The following is a 27,358-nucleotide window of genomic DNA, read 5'->3' on the forward strand; positions in this document are numbered from 1 at the left end:
GTGCCTGGGTCTGGCGTCTGTTCCTTCCACGCCCAATAGAACGCCCGGCCCGGTGACTGTCACCTCCTCTCCTGACCCTGCCAGGGCCTTCGGGCCCAGGCTGGGACGGGGAACTGGGGGTGGATGGTGGCAGACGTGGCCCCTTTCCCAGGGGGACCGAGGGCCAGCTCCCTCCTCGGGGCTGGCAGCCAACCTCCCGCAGTTCCTCCTCCCCCCTGTGCATGAATTCATGTACAGGGCCTCTGGTAAATCTATAAGCGCTTGTGTATACCTTGGAAACTTCCAGAAGGAAACACAAGAATCAGCTAACAGAGCTCACCTCTGTGGAAAGGTGATTGGACATCTGGGGTGGGGTGAGAAAGGAACTTTCATGGTTCTTTAAATTTGAAGCTATCACATGAGCACACAATTACTCTATAATTTAAAAAAGTATAATTGTAAAAAACTGAGTGAAAAAAATTTTTGAGACCAGAATATTCACATGTTGCATAGATTACTATTAATTACAAAAGGAAAAATGTTAGTACTAAGTATTTCCATGTATGTACTTTGCCAAATTGATAGGCTTTAATTTGTATTAAAAATTACTAACCAGGTTGAATATTTTTTAAAAAAAATATATTTTATTGATTCTTTTACAGAGAGGAAGAGAGAGGGATAGAGAGTTAGAAACACCGATGAGAGAGAATCATCCGTCAGCTGCCTCTTGCACACCCCCTACTGGGGATGTGCCCGCAACCAAGGTACATGCCCTTGACCGGAATCGAACCTGGGACCCTTGAGTCCGCAGGCCGACGCTCTATCCACTGAGCCAAACCGGTTTTAGCTAGGTTGAATATTTTTATGTTTATTGACTATTGCTTCTATAAGATGTCGATGAATTGAGTGGATAAGGAAAGGAGAGTGGTACTGATAATTTACAGAATATAAAACAAGGTTGAAATGTACACCATGTTTATCTATGTAAATATTTGCTATAACTTATCTACTTGTTGATATGAAGTTAATTTAAATATTTTAATGTAATTACTTTGGTAAGCAGATTTTACATTGAAGAATTGGAAGAATTGGTTAAGAACCAGAAATATGAAAATTTATGGCTGATATTATGACACAATGGAGAAATGAGAGATTTTTATTTGCCTCAGAAGAGAAAATAACCTGAAAAAGCCCAAATCAATATTCTAATCTTTTAAAAATTGATTATTGTCCTCATTTTTTCTTACTTTATTTACTGCCATTATAGTTATTTATTCTGTTTATTGCCATGTGACTCTAAAGAGAGGAGGACTTTAAGTCAATATACAATTGCTTGGATTACTCAAATATAAATCAATACAAATTAGCTAAGCTACAAATAAACAACATTTAGGTTTATGTCTAACTGTGAGGAAACACTCTTTATTCTTAAGTTAATTTTGGGAGTAGAAAGCCAGGATGGGAAGTTCAAATGATTTTCTTCAACTTTTTTAGCTAGGAACACTTTTCACATTTGTATCTTGTTAATTTGGTTGACACAATACTGTGAATTTCCATGATCTACAACATACATAGTTAATAGTAAGTATCACGATGCACTTGAAATAATTATCTGATATTACTGTGTACTCTGTTTTGGATTATTCTTGATTCTCTCTTTCTAATAGAAAAAAAATAAGGATTCACTTTTTAAAGGCACTGTTTAAATATTACAGTTCCTCAAAAGCAATTCTTTATAATAAATTGAATAATTGTGTTATTGATCAGAAAATATATTTATCTTGTCTAAATTTCTTTTACTTATTTTAGCAAGTAGGAGAAAAGTTTATATTATAAACTTGATCTCATTTATGAATGCTGAAGCCACTTTCCACATGTAACCACTGTGAAAACTACAAAGTAGTCTTTCAGAAGTTCATTCATAAATTAAGTACATGGAATTTGGAAAGCATCTCCTTCAGAAGCAGGCTCTTTAGAGTGGCTGAATTCTGGTACTTGCATCAGACCCTTTGCAGCCACATTGTCTAATAGTTTCTAATTGTCACTTGCACAACTGGAGAAAATCTGTCTGTGTTTACTGTGGCCTCTGTGTTAGTAACTCAGGCCTTGGCTCCTTACCATGTTGCCATCTTGCACAGGCCAATTCTTTTCTACTCATATAATGTTAACTGTTTGGCAGATTTCTATAATTCATTTTAAAAAATCAAGGGACATAAACATAACTTCTATTGAGGAGACCTCTGCTGTGGTAGGTGCATTTAATTCTCAAAACATCCTTAGGAAGGAGGTGACTTCCTCAGTTTATAGGTGAAGTAACAGAGCCTTAGAGGGCCATGGCCATACAACTGATAAATAGCAGAGGTGGAATTTGTCCAGTTTTAGAGTTTAGCTCTTTTCTACCATATTATGCTACTTCCCTGAAAAAATGATGATAATGATGACAGTGACTACAAGGATAATAGTATTCATAATAATAACAGCCAATCCTTTTTAAAAGGCTTACTGTGTGCCACAGGTTATCTTATTTAATCTTCACCATAATCAATGAGATATGTACCATAGAGTACCTTTAAAAAGAAATGGAGACCCAGAGAGGTAAAGTGACTAACCTAAGTCATTGATATTTTAATATTTTAAAATAAAAAACTTGAAATGTAAAATTTAAAAATTTTTTCTTTGGCTTCCTGAATATATTATACTTGTAGCTTCTTTGAGTAATTTGAAGCTCTTTGGAATCTTATTATCATTAAATCATGTCTATATATATATATTTTTTTCTTTTCAAATGTGTACTTTTTAATAAGAATTTCATTATATTTATTTAAATTGTTATTAATCTGCATTCTGAGCACAAGAAAGAGAAATTGTACAGAGAAATAAAAATCAAAGTATTATAAAATACTGTCATTAAGGCACGAAACTGGTATTTGAGTGGATATTCATTATTAAGGCTTTAGACTATACAAGCCCTCTGAGAATTAACTATTTAATAACTTATATTTATAAATGTATTAACACAAAAAACTTTATGAAATTATTATTTGATATTAGTATAGAGCCATAAAGTCCTCAAAGTCAGGTGATGAACATGTAAGTGAAAAATACAATAACTAAAAGAAAGATTCTGTAGTAACAGACGATTAGTAAGCAATTTTGCTTTTCATGTAGCACATTCAGAGAATTCAAAGAAATTAAGGATTAATCAAAATAATTTTTTAATCAACATTTTCCAATGTGGTACAAACAATGCCAAGGAATAACAGAACTGCCCAAACCATTCACGTGAGCATTTATTAATCCTTTTAACTACCTATTAATAATAGACATGCTCAAAAGAAAATATAGAATAACCATTGAAACAGAAAAGGGAAAAACAAACGTCAAATGTTTCTTAAACAAAGGGCAAATCCTATAAAAAATGCTATCTCAAGAAAGAATTGCAATCACTGTTACCCATTATCTGCTGCCTTAAAGTTTCTATCACCGAGATTACGTAAGGCCTGCATACCAAGTTCATCATGCAAACTGCTGTGGTCTACAGCAGGTGCATTGTCATGTGATGCTTCCAACTGGACACTTTCATTTCTCACCAGCAAGGAGGCACTAGCACTGAGCACTGCAGCCTGGGAAGGAGGGGCGGGACTGGCCTTTGACCTGGGTTGTGGACTGCTGGCCTTGCTGCCCATCTTGAAGGCACCACTGACTGCATCTTGCTCTTCACCTTCAGGAAATGCAACTTGGTGTGTCAAGCTATTCCTAGATCAAGTGACTGGCTCTAACTGGGAAGCCCGTCCCAATAAAGATAGCTCATCTAGCACCTCTCCTTTGGCCTTGAGGTCTGATTTTGAAATGGTTAAGGGTTTTATACTTTCGGGTGCCATTAGCCTAGTGGAGTCATTCAAACATGCTACTGTGCTACTGTCCAGACTCAGCACTCGGGCCTAAGTCTTGGCACTATTTGTGCTAGAAGTCCAACCTGTTGTCTACTTTTTGCCAGTTCCTTCAGGACCCAAATGAGCTTTGTGTGTGTGCTCAGAGTCAGTGCCCTTTTCTTTAGGGACAAAATCATGTCTATATTAATAATAATGTATATTTTAATGGGTTTGACAGCTTTAACATTTTTCCCACTACTGCTTTGATTCATAGTGTACACTACCCCTTGAGGATATTCTCATTTAGGAAATGAGGACACAGACCTCCAGCATAATTGTTTGCCTAAGGTCTTTTATCAAATCAGAAGCAAATCTAGGACAGGAGCTTAGACAGTTTTGGATTTTAGGTCATGCAGCTGCTTTTATCTTGAAATGCTTTGTGTCCACGTGTTGGGTTGTTAAACCTGTTGTATGAGATGGTTTGTCCAGAAGGATCTTGCTGTGTTTTTTTCTGATTTCTCTGCGAAAACTAGGTCTCTGGAAGTTCTGTAGTTGGAAGGGCAGGAAAGGATCCTTATGGTTGATCTAATTTCTTTTTTTTTAAAAAAAATATATTTCATTGATTTTTTACAGAGAGGAAGGGAGAGGGGATAGAGAGTTAGAAACATCGATCAGCTGCCTCCTGCACATCCCCTACTGGGGATATGCCCGCAACCAAGGTACATGCCCTTGACCGGAATCGAACCTGGGACCTTTCAGTCTGCAGGCCGACGCTCTATCCACTGAACCAAACCGGTTTCAGCTGGTTGATCTAACTTCTGCTTTGAGAAATAATCACATAAAATATCTGTGCACTGCTCCCTTCTTTTTAAAAAAGATTTCACTAGAAATTTTTGGTAAGTTTGTAATGTTGGCAGCATTGAACATTAGAATAAACCGGAATTCATTTTAACGTGACTCGTGTTTAAAACCTTACAGTCTCCATGTGTTCTCACCTTGCTTATTTGATCCTCCCAAGAAGCTTGTGGGGTGGATAGGACAGATTGTATCTTCATTTCCCTTCTCTAGTTAAGGACTCGGTTTCCTTGTTTAGTGATGTTACCAATTCAAAGAGAGCTGTGAGTTTTCTATTTCATTGGGTGTTATCTGAAGTGTTACAACTGAAAGGAACCTTAGAGCAGGTGTCCTCAAACTACGGCCCACGGGCCACATGCGGGTGTTTTTGCCATTTTGTTTTTTTTCCTGTGCAGTGTGCATAGGAATTTGTTCATAGTTTTTTTTTTAAACTATAGTCCGGCCCTCCACCTGTCTGAGGGACAGTGAACTGGCCCTCTGTTTAAAAAGTTTGAGGACCCCTGATTGTTTTTTTTAATCTCTTCATTTTACAAATGGAGGAAACAGGCCTAAAGAGACAAAAATCACTTGCCTAAGGTCATTTAGGCAGATAAAGCAAAATCAAGAACTGGAACCCAGCTTTCCTGATTTCCAGTCCCTATAAGAACCACAGGTATAATTTACATTACAAGCAAATGTGGCCATGCTCTGCTACCTTCTATATTTTCATGTGGCTTTTGTTTCTTGGAAATAGTGTGCAGTTCGTGCAGCCACAGAAGGCAGAACTCTCGTTTTGGAAGGCTTGGAAAAGGCGGAGAGGAATGTTTTGCCTGTTTTGAACAACTTGCTGGAAAATAGGGAGATGCAGCTTGAAGATGGACGCTTCCTAATGTCTGCAGAGCGTTATGACAAACTTCTCAAGGTAAGAAAAGAAAAATTCAGCTGCTCTGTCTTAGCTGCTGAATTGTGGGTCGTGCCATTGTTGTGTAAGACACAACTGTATCAGAATGAGGACATATGTTCAGGGGGCCCACATCTGTGGCAAATTGCTTAAGCCAGGTCATGAGTTTGCAGTTTTACAAGACTCTTCTAATATTTGCTGGCCATTTTAGAAAACATCCAAGATTTTTACTTTATCTTGCCAATCTAATAACTTTCTTTTTCTCTTCCTCCCTTCTCCCCTCCTTTCCTTCTTTCTTTCCTTACCCTCTCTCTTTCTTTCTCCTTTTAATTCTTCTTCCCTTTCCTTCTCCTTTCCTGTCTTCCTTTTTTCCATCTCTCAACAACTATTTACTAAAAGCCTAATGGCTTCTAGACAGTGGTGGGAATACAAAGCTGAAAAAAGTTCAGTTCTTGGCCTCAGGAAGTGCAAAGTCCAGTAGATATTGACAGAAATTAGTAGGTATTTAAAAGATACCCTGGCCCTGCTAGAATTCCCTTTACTATACCTTAAACATGTCAGATAGGCATTCTCCTACCTTATAGTTGCTTTGCACAAGCACTTGACTCTTCTGGAATGGTTTTCTCCCACATATCTGTCTGGCTTACTTCAAGTCTTTGCTCAAATATTACATTATACTAGAGGCTCAGTGCATGGATTCATGCACCAGTGGGGTCCCTCGGCCTGGCCTGTGCCCTCTCGCAATAGGGGACCCTTCGGGATGTCAGAGAGCTGGTTTTGGCCCGATCCCCACAGGCCAGGCCGAGGGACCCCACTGGTGCACGAATCCATGCACTGGATCTCTAGTATGCATATAAGATCTTTGGTTAATCTCTTCCCGTCCTCTCCCCGTCCCCCCTTTCCCTCTGAGATTCATCAATCTGTTCCATGTTTCCATGCCTGTGATTTCTGCTTCTGCGTTGAGCATCTGCCCCCTGGTGGTCAGGGTGCATAATAGCTACCAGTTGGCCAGTCGCTTAGGCTTTTATATATATATATACTAGAGGCCCGGTGCATGAAAATTCATGCACTGGAGGCGGGGTCCCTCAGCCTGGCCTGCCCCCTTTCACAGTCTGGGAGCCCTCAGGGGCGGGAGGCGACCCGGCAATCAGGGGAAGGCGATGCCCCATCACACCTCTGCTGCTGCCACTGTCGGCAGCACAAGCCTCGGCCAGTCCTGGTTAACTGAGCCTTGGGTGACCCTGGGTGGCTGGGCAGCCGCCATCCAAGGCTTGCCACACTGTCATGTGGGCCACATTCATATCAACTTTGTAAGCTCCGTGGATTCTACAGCTGAGCACAGTGAAGAGCCATTGATAAAGTCAGGCAGATGTAAGGAATGGCATTTAATAGGTGCCTGCTATGGACCAGTTTCTTTTACATATATAATCACATTTAATTTTCATAAAGCCATAATAATGTTGGTGATATTATTCCCACTTTTTAGGTGAGAAAGCTGAGGCTCAGAGGGTGCGCCAGAGCCAGGATTTAGAAATCTAAAACCTGTACTGTTTCCAGTCTCTCAACTCCACCATATACTAGTTGCAGGATCAGGGGAAAGTTACATAACTCCTCTGAACAGCAGTTGGTTCACTCATAAAAAGGAATTAAATGACTGTTTAGATCCTGGTGAAAGTTAAATGAGAAAAATTCATGGGAAGTGCTTACCATGTAGTAAGTTTTCAATACATGTTTGTTATTACTATTATTATACCTTGGTAGAAATACACCCAGAGACATAATTCTCTGCTTAAGGCCCATGGGCAGGCTCTGCTCTGCCCGCAGTCTGCACTCTGGGATTACCTTTTTACATCCTCTGGTCTGAGCCAGTACATTGTCCTTACCCTCGTAACTCTGTTACTCTGTGTTACTGCATTGGACTTAGAAACTGACCCCCATCTCCTTTGTTCCTCGATATGTTCACTGCCTCTCCTTTTAGCACCAGTCTTCGTATTGAGAGCCTTCCCTGGCATCCTGATCCTCCTTTCACTTTGCTTCCTTCCTTGGCAGTTTGACTTTGAGAGTGTTCTCCGATAGGTTACGCAGCAGTCAGGGCCCAAATTTCTTAGCCTAGAAGCTTGTGCAGTTGTAATCTGTATTAGTTATGATGTAATGTTTGATCTCATACTCTTTAAGGATCATACCAAAGCAGAACTGGATGCGTGGAAGATTGTTCGAGTTAGTGAAAATTTCCGAGTGATTGCTTTGGGCTTGCCAGTGCCTAGGTACTCTGGGAATCCATTAGACCCCCCTCTCCGTTCTCGATTTCAAGCCAGAGATATTTATTATCTACCCTTCAAGGTAAGTATGAACAAGAATAATTTATTTTTTAAACAGTTTTTCTATTCATAATAAATTCAATTGCTATGAAAATGTTACTATGTTTGTAGATGTCCTTCTCAATAGCTAATTGTAAGGAAAAAAGATATACGGTGAAGAAAATCTCTGAAAATGAGGAAGAAAAATTATTGTGGTATCATTTTTCTAACAAGATTTTTGTTGTTGTTAATCCTCACCCAAGGATATTTTTTCCATTGATTTTCCCCCCATTATTATTTTTTTAAATTCTTTATTGTTTAAAGTATTACATATGCCTCCTTTTCCCCCCATTGACTCCTCCCTGGCCAATCCCACCCCCCAGCATATGCCCTCATCCCCCTAGTGTCTGTGGCCATTGGATATGCTTATATGTATCCATACAAGTCCTTTGGTTGATCTCTTACCCCCCCCCCCCCCCGCTACACACACACACACACACACACACACACACACACACACACACACACCTTCCCTCTGAGGTTTGACAGTCTGTTTGATGCTTCTCTGTCTCTGGGTCTCTTTTTGCTCATCAGTATGTATTGTTCATTATATTCCACAAATGATGAGATCATGTGATATTTATCTTTCTCCAACTGGCTTATTTTGCTTAGCATAATGCTCTCTATATCCATCCAGGCTATTGTGAATGGTAAGACTTCTTTCTTTTTTACAGCAGCGGAGTATTCCATTGTGTAGATGTACCACAGTTTTTTAAGCCACTCATCTGCTGATGGGCACTTAGGCTGTTTCCAAATCTTAGCTATGATAAATTGTGCTGTTATGAACATAGGGGTGCATATATTCTTTCTGAATATATCCCAAGAGATTAGTGTTTCTGATCTCTTGGGATATATTCCTAGAAGTGGGATTACTGGGTCGAATGGGAGTTCCATTTTTAATTTTTTGAGGAAACTCCATACTGTCTTCCACAGTGGCTACATTAGTATCCATTCCTACCAGCAGTGCAGGAGGGTTCCTTTCTCTCTACATCCTCGCCAGCACTTGTCGTTTGTTGATTTGTTGATGATAGCCATTCTGACAGGTGTGAGATGGTACCATTGTTGTTTTGATTTGCATCTCTCGAATGATTAGTGACTTTGAGCATCTATACTAATAAAAGGGTAATATGCTAATTAGACTGGGAGACCATCCTGGACGTCCTTCTGAACAAAGCCATGGTGGCGGGGCCGAGGCAGAGGCGGTTAGGGGTGATCAGGCCAGGAGGGGCGGGCAGTTGGGGGCAAGCAGGCCAGCAGGGGATGCAGTTGAGGGCAAGCAGGCCAGCGGGGGGGGGGCAGTTGGGGGCAAGCAGGCCAGCAGTGGGGGGCAGTTGGGGGCGATCAGGCTGGCAGAGGGGGCAGTTGGGGGCAAGCAGGCTGGCGGGGGGGGGGAGTTTGGGATGATCAGGTTGGCAGGGGGGGCAGTTGGGGCCGAGAAGGACGGTGGGGGGGGCAGTTGGGGGTGAGCAGGCCAGCAGGGAGGGGCAGTTGGGGGTGAACAGGCTGGCAGGGGTGGCAGCTGGGAGTGAGCAGGCTGGTGGGGGGGGGCAGTTGGGAGCGATCAGGCCAGAAGGGGGGACAGTTGGAGGCAAGCAGGCCAGTGGGGGGGCAGTTAGGGGCGATCAGACCAGCAAGAGGGGCAGTTGGCGGCGATCAGGCTGATAGGGGGGGCTGTTTGGGGCGAGCAGGCTGGCGGGGGGGGGCAGTTGGCTATCAGGCCGGCTTGGGGGGAAGTTGGAAATGAGCAGTCTGGAAGGGAGGCCGTTTGGGGTGATCAGGTGGCCAAGGGGGGCAGTTGGGGATGAGAAGGCTGGTGGGGGGGGGGAGTTTGGGACGAGCAGGCCAGCAGGCAGAGTGGTTAGGGGAGATCAGGCACACAGGCAGGTGAGCAGTTAGGAGCCAGTGGTCCCCGATTGCGAGAGGGATGTCCGACTGCCGATTTAGGCCCAATCCCATAGAGATCGTGCCTAAACCGGCAGTTGGACGTCCCCTGAGGAGTCCCAGACTGGAGAGGGTGCAGGCCGGGCTGAGGGACATTCCCCCCCCACCCCGTGCACAAATTTTGTGCACCGGGCCACTAGTGTTTTCTTATGTCTCTTGGCCTACTGTATGTCCACTTTCTAAAAGTGTCTATTTAGGTCCTTGGCCCATTTTTTTATTGGGTTGTTTATCTTCCTTTTGTTAAGATGTATGAGTTCCCTATACGTTTTGGAGATTAGACCCTTATTGGAGATAACATTGGCAAATATGTTCTCTCATGCAGTGGGCTTTCTTGTTGTTTTGTTGATAGTTTCTTCTGCTGTGCAGAAGCTTTTTATTTTGATGCCGCTTTTTTAAAAAATTTTATTTTATTGTTTAAAGTATTACAAATAGTATTACATATGTCTTCTTTTTTTCGCCATTGACCTTCCCCTGGCCTCCCCTACCCACCAGAACATGCCCTCACCTCCCCCCGCCCAGTGACTTGTGTCTATTGGTTATGCTTATATGCATGCATACAAGTCCTTCGGTTGATCTCTTACTTCTCCCCTTCAACCCTCCCCAGCTGTCCCACTGTAGTTTGACAGTCTGTTTGATACTTCCCTGCCTCTGTATCTATTTTTGTTCATCAGTTTATAATGTTCTTTATTATCCATAAAAGAGTGAGATCATGTGGTATTTTTCTTTCACTGACTGGCTTATTTCGCTTAGCATAATGCTCTCCAGCTCCATCCATGATGTTGCAAATGGCAAGAATTCCTTCTTTTTTACAGCAGCGTAGTATTCCATTGTGTAGATGTATCACTGTTTTTTATTTTTATTTATTTTTATGTTTTTTATTTCTTTATTGATTAAGGTATTACATATGTGTCCATATTCCCCCATTACCCCCTACCTCCCATTCATGCCCCCACCCCCCTTTTGTCTGTGTCCATTGATTAGGCTTATATGCATGCATATAAGTCCTATGGTTGATATCTCCCCTTTACCCCAACTGTCCCCTACTTTCCCTGAGGTTTGATGTTCTGATTGATGTTTCTCTGTCTCTGGATCTGTTTTTATTCATCAGTTTATGTTGTTCATTATATTTATGTTTATGTTGTTCATTATATGTTTATGTTGTTCATTATATTCCATAAATGAGTGAGATCCTGTGATATTTATCTTTCTCTGCCTGGCTTATTTCACTTAGCATAATGCTCTCCATCTCCATCCATGTTGTTGCAAATGGTAAGAACTCCTTTTTTACCGCAGCGTAGTATTCCATTGTGTAGATGTACCACAGTTTTTTAATCCACTCATCTTCTGATGGGCACTTAGGCTGTTTCCAAATCTTAGCTATGGTAAATTGTGCTGCTATGAACATATGGGTGCATATATCCTTTCTGATTCGTGTTTCTAGTTTCTTGGGATATATTCCTAGAAGTGCGATCACTGGGTCAAATGGGAGTTCCATTTTTAATTTTTTGAGGAAACTCCATACTGTTCTCCACAGTGGCTGCACCAGTCTGCAGTACCACCAGCAGTGCGGGAGGGTTCCTTTTTCTCCGCCTCCTTGCCAGCACTTGTCATTTGTTGACTTGTTGATAATAGCCATTCTGACAGGTGTGAGATGGTACCGCACTGTTGTTTTGATTTGCATCTCTCTGATGATTAGTGACTTTGAGTATGTTTTCATATGTCTCTTGGCCTTCCTTCTGTCTTATCACTGTTTTTTAATCCATTCATCTGCTGATGAGCATTTAGGCTGTTTCCAAATCTTAGCTATTGTAAATTGTGTTGCTATGAACATAGGGGTGCATATATCCTTTCTGATTGGTGTTTCTGAATTTTGGGGATATATTCCTAGAAGTGGTATTAATGGGTCAATTGGCAGTTCCATTTTTAATTTTTTGAGGAAACTCCATACTGTTTTCCAAAGTGACTGCACCAGTCTGCATTCCCACCAGCAGTGCACGAGGGTTCCTTTTTCTCCGCATCCTCTCCAGCACTTGTCGTTTGTTGATTTTTGATGATAGCCATTCTGACAGGTGTGAGATGGTACCTCATTGTTGTTTTTATTTGCATCTCTTGGATGATTAGTGACTTTGAGCATGTTTTCATATGTCTCTCAGCTTTCTGAATGTCCTCTTTCGAAAAGTGTCTATTTAGGTCCTTTGCCCATTTTTTGATTGGGGTGTTTATCTTCCTTTTGTTAAGTTGTATGAGTTCCCTGTAAATGTTGGAGATTAAATGCTTATCGGAGATAACATTGGCAAATATGTTCTCCCATTCAGTGGGCTTTCTTGTTGCTTTGTTGTTGGTTTCTTTTGCTGTGCAGAAGGTTTTTCTTTTGATGTAGTCCCATTTGTTTATTTTCTCTTTAGTTTCCATTGGCCTAGGAGCTGTACTGGTGAAGATATTGATACGACAAGTGTCTGCTATTTTGCTGCCTATGGAGTCTTCTAAGATTTTTTTGCTTTCCCATCTTACATTTAAGTCATTTATCTATTTTGATTTTATTTTTGTGTATGGTGTACGTTGGTGATCTAGTTTCATTTTTTTGCAAGTATCTGTCCAGTTTTCCCAGCACCATTGATTGAAGAGACTGTCCATTGTATGCTCTTGCCTCCTTTGATAATATAAATTGAGCTTACTGGCTTATGTCGATTTCTGGGTTCTCTGTTCTGTCCCATTGGTCTATATGTCTGTTCTTGTGCCAGTACCAGGCAGTTTTGAGAACAGTGGCTTTGTAGTATAGCTTGATATCTGGTATTGTGATTCCTCCAACATTGTTCTTTCTCAAGATTGCTGCAGCTATTCGGGGTCTTCTTTTATTCCAGATAAATTTTTGTAGAATTTGTTCTAGGTCTTTGAAGTATGCCATTGGTATTTTAATGGGGATTGCATTGAATTTATAGATTGCTTTGGGGAGTATGGACATTTTAATGATGTTGATTCTACCAATCTATAAACATGGTATATTCTTCCATCTGTTCATGTCTTCCTCTATCTCTTTTTTTAGCATCCTGAAATTTTCTGAGTACAGGTCCTTTGTCTGCTTGGTTAAGTTTATTCCTAGGTTTCTTAATTTTTTTGTTGCAATGGTAAATGGGATTGCTTTCTAGATTTCTCTTTCTGCGAGTTCATTATTGGTGTATAGAAATGCCATAGACTTCTGGGTGTTAATTTTGTATCCTGGTACATTGCTGAATTCATTTATTAAGTCTAGTAGTTTTTGGATGGAGTCTTTGGGGTTTTCTATGTACAATATCACGTCATCTGCAAATAAGGACAGTTTTACTTCTTCTTTTCCAATTTGGATGCCTTTTATTTCTTCTTCTTGTCTGATCGCAATGGCTAGTACTTCCAGTACTATGTCGAACAGGAATGGTGAGAGTGGGCATCCCTGTCTTGTTCCTGTTCTTAGGGGAAATGGTTTTAGTTTTTGCCTATTGAGTATGATGTTGGCTATGGGTTTGTCATATATGGCTTTTATTATGTTGAGGTATGAACCTTATATTCCCACCTTGCTGAGGGTTTTTATCAAGAAAGGGTGTTGGATTTTGTCAAATGCTTTTTCTGCATCAATGGATATGATTATATGGGTTTTATCTCTCAGTTTGTTTATGTGGTGTATCACATTTATTGACTTGCAGATATTATGTGGTGTATCACATTTATTAACTTGTGGATATTGACTTGTTTATCCTTGCATCCCCAGAATAAATCCCACTTGGTCATGATGTATGATCTTTCTGATGTAATGATGGATTCAATTTGGTAGAATTTTGTTGAGGATTTTGGCACCTATGTTCATGAGGGATATTGACCTGTAATATTCTTCCTTTATATTGTCTTTATCTGGTTTTGGAATTAGGGTTATGCTGGCTTCGTAGAAAGAGCTTGGAAGTGCTCCTTACTCTTGAAATTTTTGGAATAGTCTGAGGAAGATAGGTTTTATTTCTTCTTTGTATGTTTGATAAAACTCCCCTGTGAAGCCATCTGGTCCAGGGCTTTTGTTAGTTGGCAGTTTTTTTATTACTTCTTCAATTTCCTCCATAGTTATTGGCCTATTCAGATTTTTTTATTCCTCCTGGTTGAGTTTTGGAAGGTCGTATTTTTCTAGGAATGTGTCCATTTCTTCTAGGTTGATCAGTTTGTTGGAGTACAGTTGCTCATAGTATTTTTTTGATTCTTTGTATTTCTGTGGGGTCTATTGTTACTTCACCTCTTTCGTTTCTGATTTTGTTTATTGGGGTTCTTTCTCTTGGCTTCTTGGTGAGCCTGGCTAGAGGTTCATCAATCTTGTTTATCCTTTCAAAGAACCAACTATTGGTTTCATTGATCTTTTGTATTGTTTTTTTTTAGTCTCGATGTCATTTATTTCTCCTCTGATCTTTATTATTTCCTTCCTTCTGCTCACACTGGGCTTTTCTTATTGCTCTCTTTCTAATTCTTTAAGTTGCAGAGTTAAATGGTTTATTACCAGTTTTTCTTGTTTTTTTTTGTTTTGTTTTGTTTGTTTTGTTTGTTTGTTTGTTTTTGAGTTAGGCCTGTAATGCTATGAACTTCCCTCTTAGGGTTGCTTTCATTGTGTCCCAAAGATTTTGGATTGGTGTGATTTCATTGTTATTTGTTTCCAGGATGTTTTTTTACTTCTTCTTTGATCTCTTTGGTAACCTACTCATTGTTTAATAGTATACTATTCAACCTCCAAGTGTTTGAATTTTTGTGATTATTTTTACTATAGTTGATTTCTAATTTTATGGCATTGTGATCTGAGAAGATGCTTGATATGATTTCAATCTTCTTGAATTTGGAGAGACTTTGCCTGTGTCCCAGTATGTTGTCTATCTTTGAAACTGTCCCATGTGCGCTTGAGAAGAATGTATATTCTGTAGTTTTGGGGTGGAATGTTCTAAAGATGTCGATTAAGTCCATCTGATCTAGTGAGTTATTTAGGATTGATGTTTCTTTCCTAATTTTTTGTCTAGAGGATTTATCCCGTGATGTTAATGGGGTAGTATAGTCTCCTATTATGATTGTGTTGCTGTCAGTCTCTCCCCTGATATCTTCCAGAAGTTTTTTTATGTATTTGGGTGCTCCTGCATTGGGTACATAAATGTTTACCAGAGTTATATCCTCTTGTTGCATCGATCCCTTTAGAATTATGAAGTGACCTTTCTTGTCTCTTGTTATGGTCTTCACTTTGAGGTCTATTTTTTCAGATATAAGTATTGCTACCCCAGCTTTTTTATATTTCCATTTGCTTGGTAGATATTTTTCCATCCCTTCATTTTCAGTCTTTGTGAGTCCCTTGTTCTGAGGTGGGTCTCTTGTAGACAGCATATATATGGGTCTTTTTTTTTTTTTTAAATCCATTCAGTCACTTGATTTCTTTTGATTGGAGCATTTAATCCTTTTACATTTAATGTTATTATTGCTAGGTACTTGTTTGTAGACATTTCTGTACTTTCTGCCTGTGTTCTTTCATCCCTTTCTATTTCTCCTTTTTACAGCATTCCCTTTAGCATTGATTGCATTGCTGGCTTAGTAGTGATAAACTCCCTTAGCTTTTTTTTTGTCTGCGAAGCTCTTGATTTCCCCTTCAATTCTGATTGATAGCCTTGCTGGACAGAGTATTCTTGGACTCAGTCCTTTGCTTTGCATCACTTTGTATACCTCCTTCCATTCCCTTCTAGCTTGAAGTGTTTCTGTTGAGAAATCATTTGATAATCTCATGGAGGATCCTTCGTAGGTAACTCTCTGTCTCTCTCTTGCAGCCTTTAAGATTCTCTCTTTGTCGTTACATTTGCCATTACAATAATGATGTGTCTTGGTGTGGGTTTTTTGTGATCCATCTTGCTTGGGACTCTCTGTACTTGTATAACTTTTTTCTTCCCCATATCAGGGAAGTTTTCTGTCATTATTTCTTCAAATAGATTTTCTAATTCTTGCTGCTCTTCTTGTCCTTCTGGCAGCCCTATTATACATATGTTACTTCATTTTGTGTTGTCCCAAAGCTCCCTTAGGCTCTCCTCCGGCTTTTTAATTTTTTTCTCCTGTTGCTGTTCAGATTGGGCTTGTTTCTGTACCTTATCTTCTAACTCACTAATTCGGTCCTCTGCTTCTTCTAATCTACTGTTGAAACCTTCCATGGTGTTTTTGATTGTAGCTATATCACTTTTCATTTCTTCTTGATTCTTGCATAGGTTGTTGATTTTCTCATCCATCCGTTGAATGAATTGTACAACCATTACTCTGAATTCTTTTTCTGTCATGTTGCATGCCTCCTTTTCACTTATTCCCTTTCTTGGTGATTCCTCTTTTTCTTTCCTCTGGGGATTGTTTCATTGTCTCTCCATTCTAACTATCACCAGAAGGTTCAAACGCCGAGTTGTAGAGGCCTGGGCCATGTGCAATGGGAGCTTCATGCCACCCGAGTGTCACTGAAGAGCTCCGACACCAAGATGTGTGGCTGCCGTGGGTTGGTGGGATCCACGCTCACCCAGGATCAGAGTCACCAGTGCACAGTGCAGCCTCGTGTGTGCACCTAGAATCAGGGACCCTACCTGTGCTACACTGAAAAAGAAACCCCTCTGGCATATGTGGAAAATCAGAGCCCCCTAGCACATGCCAGGAGTCAGAGTCCCCCTGTGCCTGTGCCGAGAATCGAGTATAGGAATCTGTTGCTTGGTGTGGCCTTGCGCTTAGAATCAGGGTCCCTTTGTGTGCATGCACCTACAATTGAAGTCACTGGTTCTTATTGTGTGTGCACTGGGAATCAGGTATCCCAGACGTGTGTGATGAGAAACAGAGTCAAGTCACTGGTGCTCAGTGCTGCCTCTTGTGCAGAGAATCAGGGTCCCTGGTCTGCTTAGGGGACTGGGTTGCACAGCCACCCTGTGTTGGCAGGAGGTCCACTCCTGTGCTGCGTAAAACAGCCTCCCAGTGTACATGCACCCAGGCTCAAATTCAGGTATCACAGCCGCCCTGTGTGGGCGTGGGGTCTGGTCACGGGAGTGCGCTCTGTGGGAAACAGATTCCCAGTGTCTGCGTGCCCAGGCTCAGATTCAGGCAGTGGAGCTGTGCTGTGTGGGCGCGGGGTCTGGTCCTACGATTGTGCGCTGCGTGAAACAGATTCCCAGTGTTTGCGCCCCCAGGCTCAAATTCAGGCAGTGGAGCTGCCCTGTGTGGGCAGGAGGCCTGCTTGCATGGCACTGGTCCAGCAGTTCCTATGGCACTGCAGCGAGCCTGTAGGGAGTGGAATGAGCTCTGTGACTCACAGATAGCTGTGGCCGGGATGTCTGAATTCTTGGTGTCTGTGGGTCTGCAGCTGTGGTCGCAGGTCTTTGTCCCTAGTGGCTGTAGGGTCCCAATTTGTGTCTGAGACCAGATTGGGTGGTGGTGAGGCTAGGATCCTACTCTCAAGCAGTTCTGTTTTTCAAGATGGTGTGGTCCCTGTACCCTCACTGGCCAGCCCTGGAGTGTTCGCAGTGGCTGCGAGGTTTCGCCATCTAAGACTGCCCAGTTTGGCAGCCCCTTGGAAGACCTGCAGGATCTAACTGTCCCTACCTCTCTCACACACACACGCACACACACACCACACATGTCCACACACTCCTCTATCACTCTCTCACTCTCTCATACACTCTCCCTCTCTACCTTCTTGCCGGTCTCCATCTGTTTCTCTCTTGATGCTGCTTTTTATCTTGATGTGGTCCCATTTGTTTATTTTCTACTTAGTTTACATTGTCTTAGGAGCTGTATGGGTAAAGATATTGCTACAACATATCTGATATTTTGTATGGGTAAAGCTGTATGGGTAAAGATATTGCTACAACATATATCTGATATTTTGTTGCCTATGGATTCTTCTAAGATTTTTATGGTTTCTCATCTTATGTTTAAGTCCTTTAGCCATTTTGTGTTTATTTTTGTATATGGTGTAAGTTGGTGGTCTAGTTTCATTTTTTAGCATGTATCTGTCCAATTTTCCCAACACCATTTATTGAAGAGACTGTCTTGACTCCATTGTATGCTCTTGCTTCCTTTGTTAAATATTAATTGAGCATAATGGCTTGGGTCAATTTCTGTGTTCTCTGTTCTGTTCCATTGGTCTATATGTCTGTTCTTGTGCCAGTACCAGGCAGTTTTGAAAACCGTGGCTTGGTAATACAGCTTGATATCTGGTATTGAGACCCCTCCAACTTTGTTCTTCTTTCTCAGGATTGCTGTGGCTATTCGGGGTCTTTTTTTATTCCAGATGAATTTTTGGAGAGTTCTTTCTAGGTCTGTGAAATATGCCATTGGTATTTTAATGGGGATTGCATTGAATTTATAGCTTGCTTTGGGTAGTATGGACATTTTAATGATATTGATTCTACCAATCCATGAACATGGTATATTCTTCCATTTGTTTATGTCTTCCTCTATCTCTTTTTTCAGCGTCCTGTAGTTTTCCGAGTACAGGTCCTTTACCTCCTTGGTTAAACTTATTCCTAGGTATCTTAATTTTTTTTATTGCAATGGTAAATGGGTTTTTTTTTTTTTAGTTTCTCTTTCTGTGAGTTCATTATTGGTGAACAAAAGCCATAGATTTCTGGGTGTTAATTGTGTGTCCTGCTACATTGCCAAAATCATTTTATTAGTTCTAGTAGTTTTTTGATGGAGTCTTTAGGGTTTTCTGTGTACTATATCCTGTCATCTGTGAATAATTTTACTTCTTCTTTTCCAATTTGGATGCCATTTATTTCTTGTTCTTGTCTGATCACTATGGCTAGCATTTCTAGTACTATGTCGAACAGGAGTAGTGAAAGTGGGCATTCCTGTCTTGTTTCTGTTCTTAGGAGGAATGGTTTTAGTTTTTGCCCATTGAGCATGATGTTGGCTGTAGGTTTGTCATATAATGCTATTATTATGTTGAGATATGATCCCTCTAGTCCCACTTTGCTGTGAGTTTTTATCTGGAAAGTTTGTTGGATTTTGTCAGATGCCATTTCTGAATCAATTTATATGATTGTGATTTTTGTCTCTCAATTTGTTTATGTGATGTATCAAGTTTGTTGATTTGCAGATATTGTACTAGCCTGCATCCCCGGAATAAATTCCTCTTAGTCATGGTGTATGATCTTCCTAAGGTAATGCTGGATCTGATTTGTTAGAATTTTGTTGAGGATTTTAGCATCTATGTTCATCAGGGATATTGGTCTGTAATTCTCTTTCTTTGTAGTGTCTTTATCTGGTTTTGGGATTAGGGTAATGTTGGCTTCATAGAATGAGCTTGGAAGTGTCCCTTCCTCTTGAATTTTTTGGAATAGTCTGAGGAAACTGCCCTGTGAAGCCTTCTGGCCCTGGGCTTTAGTTTCCTGTAAGTTTTTTGATGACTGCTTCAATTTCCTCCTTAGTTATCAGCCTGTTGAAATTTTTTGATTCTTCTTGATTGAGTTCTGGAAGTTCATATTTGTCTAGGAATATGTCCATTTCCTCTAGGTTGTTTAGTTTGTTGCAATAGAGTGGTTCATAGTATACTTTTTTTTACAATCCTTTGTATTTCTGTGGGGTCTGTTATTTCGCCTCTTTCATTTCTGAGGTTGTTTATTTGGGTCCTCTCTCTTTGCTTCTTGGTGAGCCTGGATAGAGTTTCATCAATTTTGTTTATCCTTTCAAAGAACCAGCACTTGGTTTCATTGATCTTTTGTTTTTTTGGTTTTTTTTTTTTGGTCTCTACTTCATTTATTTCTTCTCTGATCTTTATTATTTCCTTCCTACTGCTCACTGTGGGCTTTTCTTGTTGCTCTCTTTCTAATTCTTTAAGGTGTAGAGTTAGATAATTTACTACAGTTTTTCTTGTTTTTTGATGTAGGCCTGTAGCACTATAAACTTTCCTATCTGGACTGCTTTCACTGTGTCCCAAAGATTTTGGATTGCCGTTTTCATTGTCATTTGTTTCCAGGATGTTTTTATTTCTTTTTTGATCTTTTTGGTAACACAATAACATGCTATTTAGCCTCCAAGTGTTTGAATAACATGCTATTTAGCCTCCAAGTATTTGAATTTTTTTATTGTAGTTGATTTCTAATTTTATGGCATTGTAATCTGAGAAGATGCTTGATATGATTTCAGTTTTCTTGAATTTGAAGAGACTTGCCTATTTCCCAATATGTGGTCTATCTTTGAAAATGTTCCATGTGCGCTTGAGAAGAATGTATATTCTTTAGCTTTGGGGTGAAATGTTCTAAAGATGTCGATTAAGTCCATATGATCTAGTGAGTCCTTTAGGATTGATGTTTCTTTGCTAATTTTTTTGTCTAGAGGATTTATTCAGTGATGTCAATGGGATAGTAAAGTCTCCTACTATGGTTATATTGCTTTTGATCTATCCTTTGATGTCTTCTAGAAGTTTTTATTATGTATTTTGGTGCTCCTGTATTGGGTGCATATATGTTTACCAGAGTTATATCTTCTTGTAGAATTGCTCCCTTTAGTATTATGAAGTGGCCTTCCTTATCTGTTGTTATGGCCTTCACATCTATTTTGTAAGATGTAAGTATTGCTACCCCAACTTTTTTTTTCATTTCCATTTGCCTGAAAAATATTTTTCCATACCTTCACTTTCAGGTTTTGTAAGTCCCTTGTTCTGACATGGGTCTCTTATAGACAGCATGTACATGGGTCAGGTTTTCTTATCCATTCAGCCACCTGATGTCTTTTGATTGGAGCATTTAATCCATTTATGTTTAAGGTTATTATTGATAAGTAGTTGTTTGTAGCCATTTTTATTATTTATGCATGTGTTCCTTCTTCCCTTTCTATTTCTTCTTTTTACAACCATCCCTTGAGCATTTCTTTCATTGCTGGCTTCATAGTGATAAACTCCCTTAGTCTTTTTTTTTTTTTTTAATCTGTGAAGCTTTTGATTTTCCCTTCAATTTTGAATGATAGCCTTGCTGGATACATTATTCTTGGATTCAGTTTCTTGCTTTGCATCACTTTGTATACTTCATTCCATTCCCTTCTGGCCTGATGTGTTTCTGTTTCTGTCTCTCTCTTACAGCCTTTAAGATTCTCTCTTTGCTGTTAATGTTTGCCATTGTAATTACAATGTGTCTTTGTGTGGGTCTTTTGGGGTTCATCTAATGTGGGACTCTGTGCTTATGTGACTGTTTTCTTCTCCAAATCAGGGAAGTTTTCTGTTATTTCTTCATATTGTTTTCCTAACCCTTGCTCCTCTTCTTGTCCTTTTGGCACCCCTATTATATATATGTTACTTGGTTTCATGTTGTCGCAAAGCTCCATTAAGCTCTCCTCCTGCTTTCTAATTTTTTTCTTCAATTGCTGTTCAGATTGGGTGTGTTTTCTGCCTTGTCTTATAACTCTGCTTCTTCTAGTGTGCTGGTGAAACCTTCCATTGTGTTTTTTTATTGTAGCTATGTCATTCTTAATATCCTGTTGATTCTTACATTAGGTGTTGATTTTCTTATCCAGCTAGTTTAGGAACTGCATGACCCTTACTTGTCATTCTTTTTCTGACCTATTGCATGCCTCTGTTTCATTTATTTCCTTTTTCTGGCAATTACTTTTTTCCTTTCCTTTGGGGGTTGTTACTTTGTCTCTCCATTTTTGCTATCTCTTTCTGGCCCTGGGCTCCCTGCTTGGTGTCTGAGGTATTGAAGCCCCTAGCGGTTCAGTGATCTGGCACTCACTAGACTGGAGGCTGGGTCTGCCTTTTGTTTCATCCCTTTATTGTCTCTGCTCTGAGTTGCCCCCCCCCCCTTCTCCCTTGGTTCTGGTTTCTTAGTTGTCCACTTCAGATTCTTCGGGTCAGCAGGGGTGTATGCACAGTTCCTCTGGTGTGCGACTCCCTGTGAGGGCCCAGAGCCCTCTGGCATGCAATTTACTCTGCAGCCTCAGCACCCAAGGTAAGATGGCGCCCTAGGTCCCTCTGGCAGTGCACATGCAGTATGGTTCTGTGACCTGTGGCTGGGCACACCAGGTCGCACCAGCAGCTCTGACTTGGGCCGGGGGTAGGACGTGCACCATGTGACAGTTTTGTTTGTCCAAGAAGGCGGAGCCTGCCCAAATACCCTGACTGAGCCAGGGGGCAGACCCCGCAGTGTACTTGGCAGTAGGGGTGGGCACTCTGAGTCTCACCAAGCGGTCTAGGTGCCAAGTTGTATAGATCCTGTGGCTGAAGTTGCAGCCTTGGCGGGAGGAAGCATACACCGGGGCTCATAGGAGACTGTGGCCAGGGACGCTGCATTCCTGGAGGCTGTGTGTCTGCAGTTGAGGTAGCAGGTTTTTGGCTGGAGTGGTACAGTGTCCCGGATGGTGTCTGAGGCCTGTCTGTGTGGTGGTGAGGCTGGGCTCCTAGTCACAGCAGCTCTCCCCTTCAAGATTGCATGGTTTCTGTGCCAGAGCCAGCCTCCCCTGGAGTGCTTGCAGTTGTATCAGGGGCTCCCCATCTAGGAGAGCCCAGTCTGTCAGCCCCTGATATTCCTGCAGGATCTAACTGTCACACACACACACACACACACACACACTCACCACACATCCATACACTGCCTTTTCACTCCCTCACTCACACTCTCTTCCTCACTGCTGTCCTGCCAGCTGCCATCTTCACTCCTCCATTGATTTTTTTTTTTTTAGAGAGTGGGAGAGGGGAGAGAGAGAGAGAGAAGCATAGATATGAGAGAGACACATCAATTGGTTGCCTCCCACATACACCCCCTGACTGGGTAGGGAACGAACCTGCAACCCAGGTACGTGCCCTTGACCTGGAATCAAACCTGTGGCCCTTTGGTCTGCAGACTGACGCTCTAACCACTGAGAAATGTGGAACAGAGCTCTAACAGATTTTTTAAGAAGGTTACTTTTTTTAGAAAATGGAATGTATCAATAAATTATTTTTTGCTCTTAATTACTTAGTGTCTGATTAATTCAAAGATTGGATTGTTGAGAAAACATTTGTATTTAATTCATTATATTCCTTATTAATTGTTTTGATGTTTCTATGTATTTTAGGACCAACTTAAACTGTTATATTCTGTTGGATCCAATGTTTCTGCTGAAAAGTAAGTCAACTATACATTTATATATTTTTATATAAATATCTGGACACTTAACATGAATTTGTATTGCCCATTGATTTAATGATTCATTCAATTGACAATAATTCTTTGAAGAATTTTTTTAGTAGTTGTGGTAAGTGCTGATGATAAAAATAACAAAGAAGATGATAAAGATAAAATCATGGTAAAGACATGATATTTGATGGTAAGAAACTCAAAATCTAGAAGAGGTTAAAGATATTTGAATATTTAACATAGTTTAACATAGTATAATAAGGTAATACTTTCAAAGTTGTGGTTAAGAGTTTATATGGACTTCATAAAGGCATTGGCATTGAGATGGGTTCTAAAGAATGAGTATGCTTTGCCAGATAGATAATGGAATTATGGAATTCCAAGAATATTTTTAAAAGCATGGGATATGAGAGTATGTCTCATTTTTGAGGCTATAAAAAGCTGCTGGTGGCTAGAGATAGGTTTAGATTGAGATTGGGATGTGAGGCTGCCAGGTTATGAAAAACTTCACATATTTTGATGGATGTCAAAAACAGATCTGTTATCTAATCATCTTCTGAGTTTTAAATGGGGTATTTTAATGTGGAGCTCTTGTTCCTTAATAATTTAATAGTAGATGTCATCTTATTAAATTTAACATATTTGTGCACATTATATATGAAAACTATTAGAATAAAACTTTAATACCATTTATCTTTTTTCCCCTAGAGTTTCTCAGCTTTTGTCCTTTGCTACCACACTTTGTTCCCAAGAATCTTCTACTCTAGGACTTCCAGATTTTCCTTTAGATAGTTTACCAGCTGCAGTTCAAATCCTGGTATGTATAGAATAAATTAATGACTGGTGTACCCAAATGTGGCAAAGAATTTAAAAGTTCATCCTTGGATATTCATCACTTCAGTCTGCCTTTTTAAATATTGCCAGAACTCATATTAATTTATTGTGCAGTGCAGCAGACTGGACAGAGACCAATGGTATGTTCTGAGCCCTTAAAAGAGCTTACAGTCTTAGAGGGGGGAAGGTAGAGATGCAACTCAAGTAAAAATTCCACGGAGAGAAAAACGTTAGCCTGATCACACAGAGGTATGCTCTAGTGGAAGTTGTGCCTCAGACTTGCCGCTACCTGATGTGAGGGAGCTGGGGCTTTCACACTCTAGCTCCATTAGTCATTGGTAAATGGCTGTCCCAGAGTACACAAGTTCCCAGGCACTAGCTAATCTCCCAGCCTTGAGCAAAGCTGGCTCAGATGGAGGGAGACCTATAGCAACTGGCTGCTAGAAGGGAAAGCTGGATGCACAGAAAAGATAAGGACAGATCTGAGGGGATTTGGTGGAGCACTGACATTGTCCACTACAGTATCACAAAAGTCATGACAGTAGTATCTGGAGGGTGGAAAGACCCTGCAGGCAGAGGGAACAGCACTTGCAAGGGTGTTAAATCATAAAAGGGCCTGCTATGTTTGGTGAATAAGTTGTATCACTAGAGCAAGCCTGTATAGTGAAGAGAGGGATTAGAACCTTAGTGTGAAGTGTTTTACATGGTGAGTAAAGATGTATGGGTTTTATTATGTGACAGAAGTGGCCCATCAAACATTATTAAGTAGGTCAGGTGTGTAGCAATCAGATACAGGGGTGGGCAAAAGTACATTTACAGGTTGGAGGAAGATAGCTCTGTTTACAGGAGGAGGGATGGAGAGAGACTGGATGCACAGGGAGCATATAGACTGTTAAAATAGTTAGAGACTCTGCCAAGGAGCCTAACTCGAGGTAGTGGGAACACCACTTAGATGAGACATTTTAATTTTATTTATTTTTATCTTTTTTTAAGTTTATTTTAATTCTTGACACTATTACAGATGACCCCATTTTTCTTCCACTTTGCCCATCTCCAACCAGCTTCCATTCCCCCTTCCTTCTGGTTATCACCATACTGTTGTCTATGTCTATCGGTTATACATATATGTTCTTTGGCTAATCCCTTCATCTACTTTTATCCAGTCTCCCTCCCCTCTTCCCTCTAACAGCTGTCAGTCTGTTCCTCATATCCATGCTACTGTTTTTATTTGTCAGTTTACTTTGTTTATTAGATACCACATATACGTGAGATCATATGGTATTTGTCTTTCTCTGACTGGCTTATTCCACTTACCATAATAATCTCCAGGTCCATCCATGCTGTCACAAAAGGAAAGATTTCTTTCTTTTTATGGCCGAGTAGTATTCCATTGTGTAAATGTACCACCACCTTTTTTATCCCCTCATTTATTGATGGGCACTTGGCCTAATTCCAGATCCACTCATCTACTGATGGGCACTTGGCCTGTTTCCAGATCTTAGCTATTGTAAATAACGCTGCTATGAACATGGGGGTGCAGATAGTCTTTTGAATTGGTGTTTTGGGATTCTTAGGATATATTCTCAGAAGGGGTATTACTGGGTCAAAAGGCACTTCCATTTTTAATTTTTTTGAGGAAATGCCATACTATTTTCCACAATGGCTGCATAGTTTGCATTCCCACCAACAGTGCATGAGTCCCTTTTCACCACATCCTTGCCAGCACTTGTTTGTTGATTTATTGATGGTAGGCATTCTGACAGGTGCGAAGTGATAGCTCATTGTAGTTTTAATTTGCATCCTAGAGCAAGGGAAACAAAGGAAAAAAATAAAGAAATGGGATTACATCAAACTAAAAAGCTCATACACAGCAAAAGAAACCATCAACAAAATGAAAAGGGAGCCCACTGGATGGGAGAACATGTTTGACAATGATACATCTGATAAAGGGTTAATTTCCAAAATATATAAAAAACTCATAGAACTCAATACCAGGAAGACAATCCAATTAAAAAATGGGCAAAGGACCTGAATAGACACTTCGCCAAAGAGGACATACAGATGGCCAATAGACATGAAAAGATGCTCAATGTCACTCATCATCAGAGAGATGCAAATTAAAGCCACAATGAGATATCACCTAGATGAGACATTTTTAAAACTTATGTTGCAATTTTTTTTATATTTCCTGAGAGTTGGTGAGTTAGGTTTCCCAGGTATTGCTCACATTGTTCTATACATCTAGAACACTTTTTCTTATCCTTTTTATTATGTCTTTTACTTTTCATTCTTTTTGTTTTTGCTCAGAACTTTTTACTTGGACAATTCTTAAACCTAAAAAATGTTAAAAATATTAAAATGAACACATCTAATTCCTTCAAATAGAATCACTAATTGTTAACATATTGCCACATTTGCTTGCTCTCTCATTTTTTTTTCTGGACCATTTGAAAGTACACAACAGTTAACATTCTTAATACTTCAGTATGCAACTTCTCAGAATTAGGACATTCTCTTACATAACCAAACACCATTACCATCCTATCTAATAATAGACAAATATGCAAATTGACCACACCTCCGACACACCCACAAGCCACGCCCACCATCCAATCAGAGCGAGTATGCAAATTAACCCAAACCAAGATGGCTACAGCCACAGAGAGCAAGGTTTCCTAGGTAACAGAGGAAGCCAAGCTTTCTGCCAGCCGTTGCAGGCCTAAGCCTCCACTCAAGCTACAAAGTTTCAATTATAGAAGGTAAACAAATTCAAACAAATGGCGGCAGAATGGAGCTTGAGAGAGCAGGCCAGGGTTGCCGCCGGCAACAGGGGAAGCAAAGCTTTACGCACACCCTGGCCGGGCCCACCCACTTAAGGCAACAAAGTTTCAATTATAACCCCAACACAAATGGCTGCGGGCCTCGGAGGGAGCCTCAGGCTTGGCTCTGCTCCAGGCTACAAAGTTTCAATTGTAGAAGATAAATAAATTCCAGATACCAGGGCCTCCGCTTGCGTTGCCAGGGGGTGTGGCCCGCCTGCAAACCACCACAGGCCCCTCGCTCAGGCCACCCCACGCCCCAAGGGAACCCCACCCTGATCAGGGACACCCTTCAGGGCAAACCAGCTGGCCCCCACCCCTGTACCAGGCCTCTATCCTATCTAATAAAAGAGTAATATGCAGATTGATCATTATTGCAACACACAATATAGCTGCCCCCATGTGGTCAAAGATCCTGCCCCCATGTGGACACAAGATGGCCACCACAAGATGGCCAGCAGGAGAGGGCAGTTGGGAGGCACCCGGCCTGCAAGGGAGGGCAGTTGAGAAGGACCAGGCCTGCAAGGGAGGGCAGCTGGAGGTGATCAAACCTGCAGGAGAGGGCAGTTAGGGGTAGCCAGGCCGGCAGAGGAGGGAAGTTGGGGGCAAACAGTCTGGCAGCAGAGTGGTTAGAGGGTGATCAGGCTGGCAGGCAGAAGCGGTTAGGGGCAATCAGGAAGGCAGGCAGGCAAGCAGTTGGGAGCCAGCAGTC

The 27,358-nt window shown here is 40.8% G+C and overlaps 1 protein-coding gene across 1 annotated transcript in view; it reads left to right on the plus strand.

Annotated features, from left to right (window-relative positions):
* VWA8 (von Willebrand factor A domain containing 8) overlaps nt 1–27,358 on the plus strand; it is a 402,578-nt gene that overhangs the window by 43,195 nt on the left and 332,025 nt on the right. The window contains exons 5-8 of the mRNA XM_054719826.1: nt 5,440–5,607; nt 7,762–7,926; nt 22,932–22,981; nt 23,702–23,810. Coding sequence (XP_054575801.1) covers nt 5,440–5,607; nt 7,762–7,926; nt 22,932–22,981; nt 23,702–23,810 — 492 coding nt within the window. The remainder of the gene's footprint in view (nt 1–5,439; nt 5,608–7,761; nt 7,927–22,931; nt 22,982–23,701; nt 23,811–27,358) is intronic.

Source organism: Eptesicus fuscus, chromosome 8 (genome assembly GCF_027574615.1).
Source record: "Eptesicus fuscus isolate TK198812 chromosome 8, DD_ASM_mEF_20220401, whole genome shotgun sequence".
NCBI classification, from domain to species: domain Eukaryota; kingdom Metazoa; phylum Chordata; class Mammalia; order Chiroptera; family Vespertilionidae; genus Eptesicus; species Eptesicus fuscus.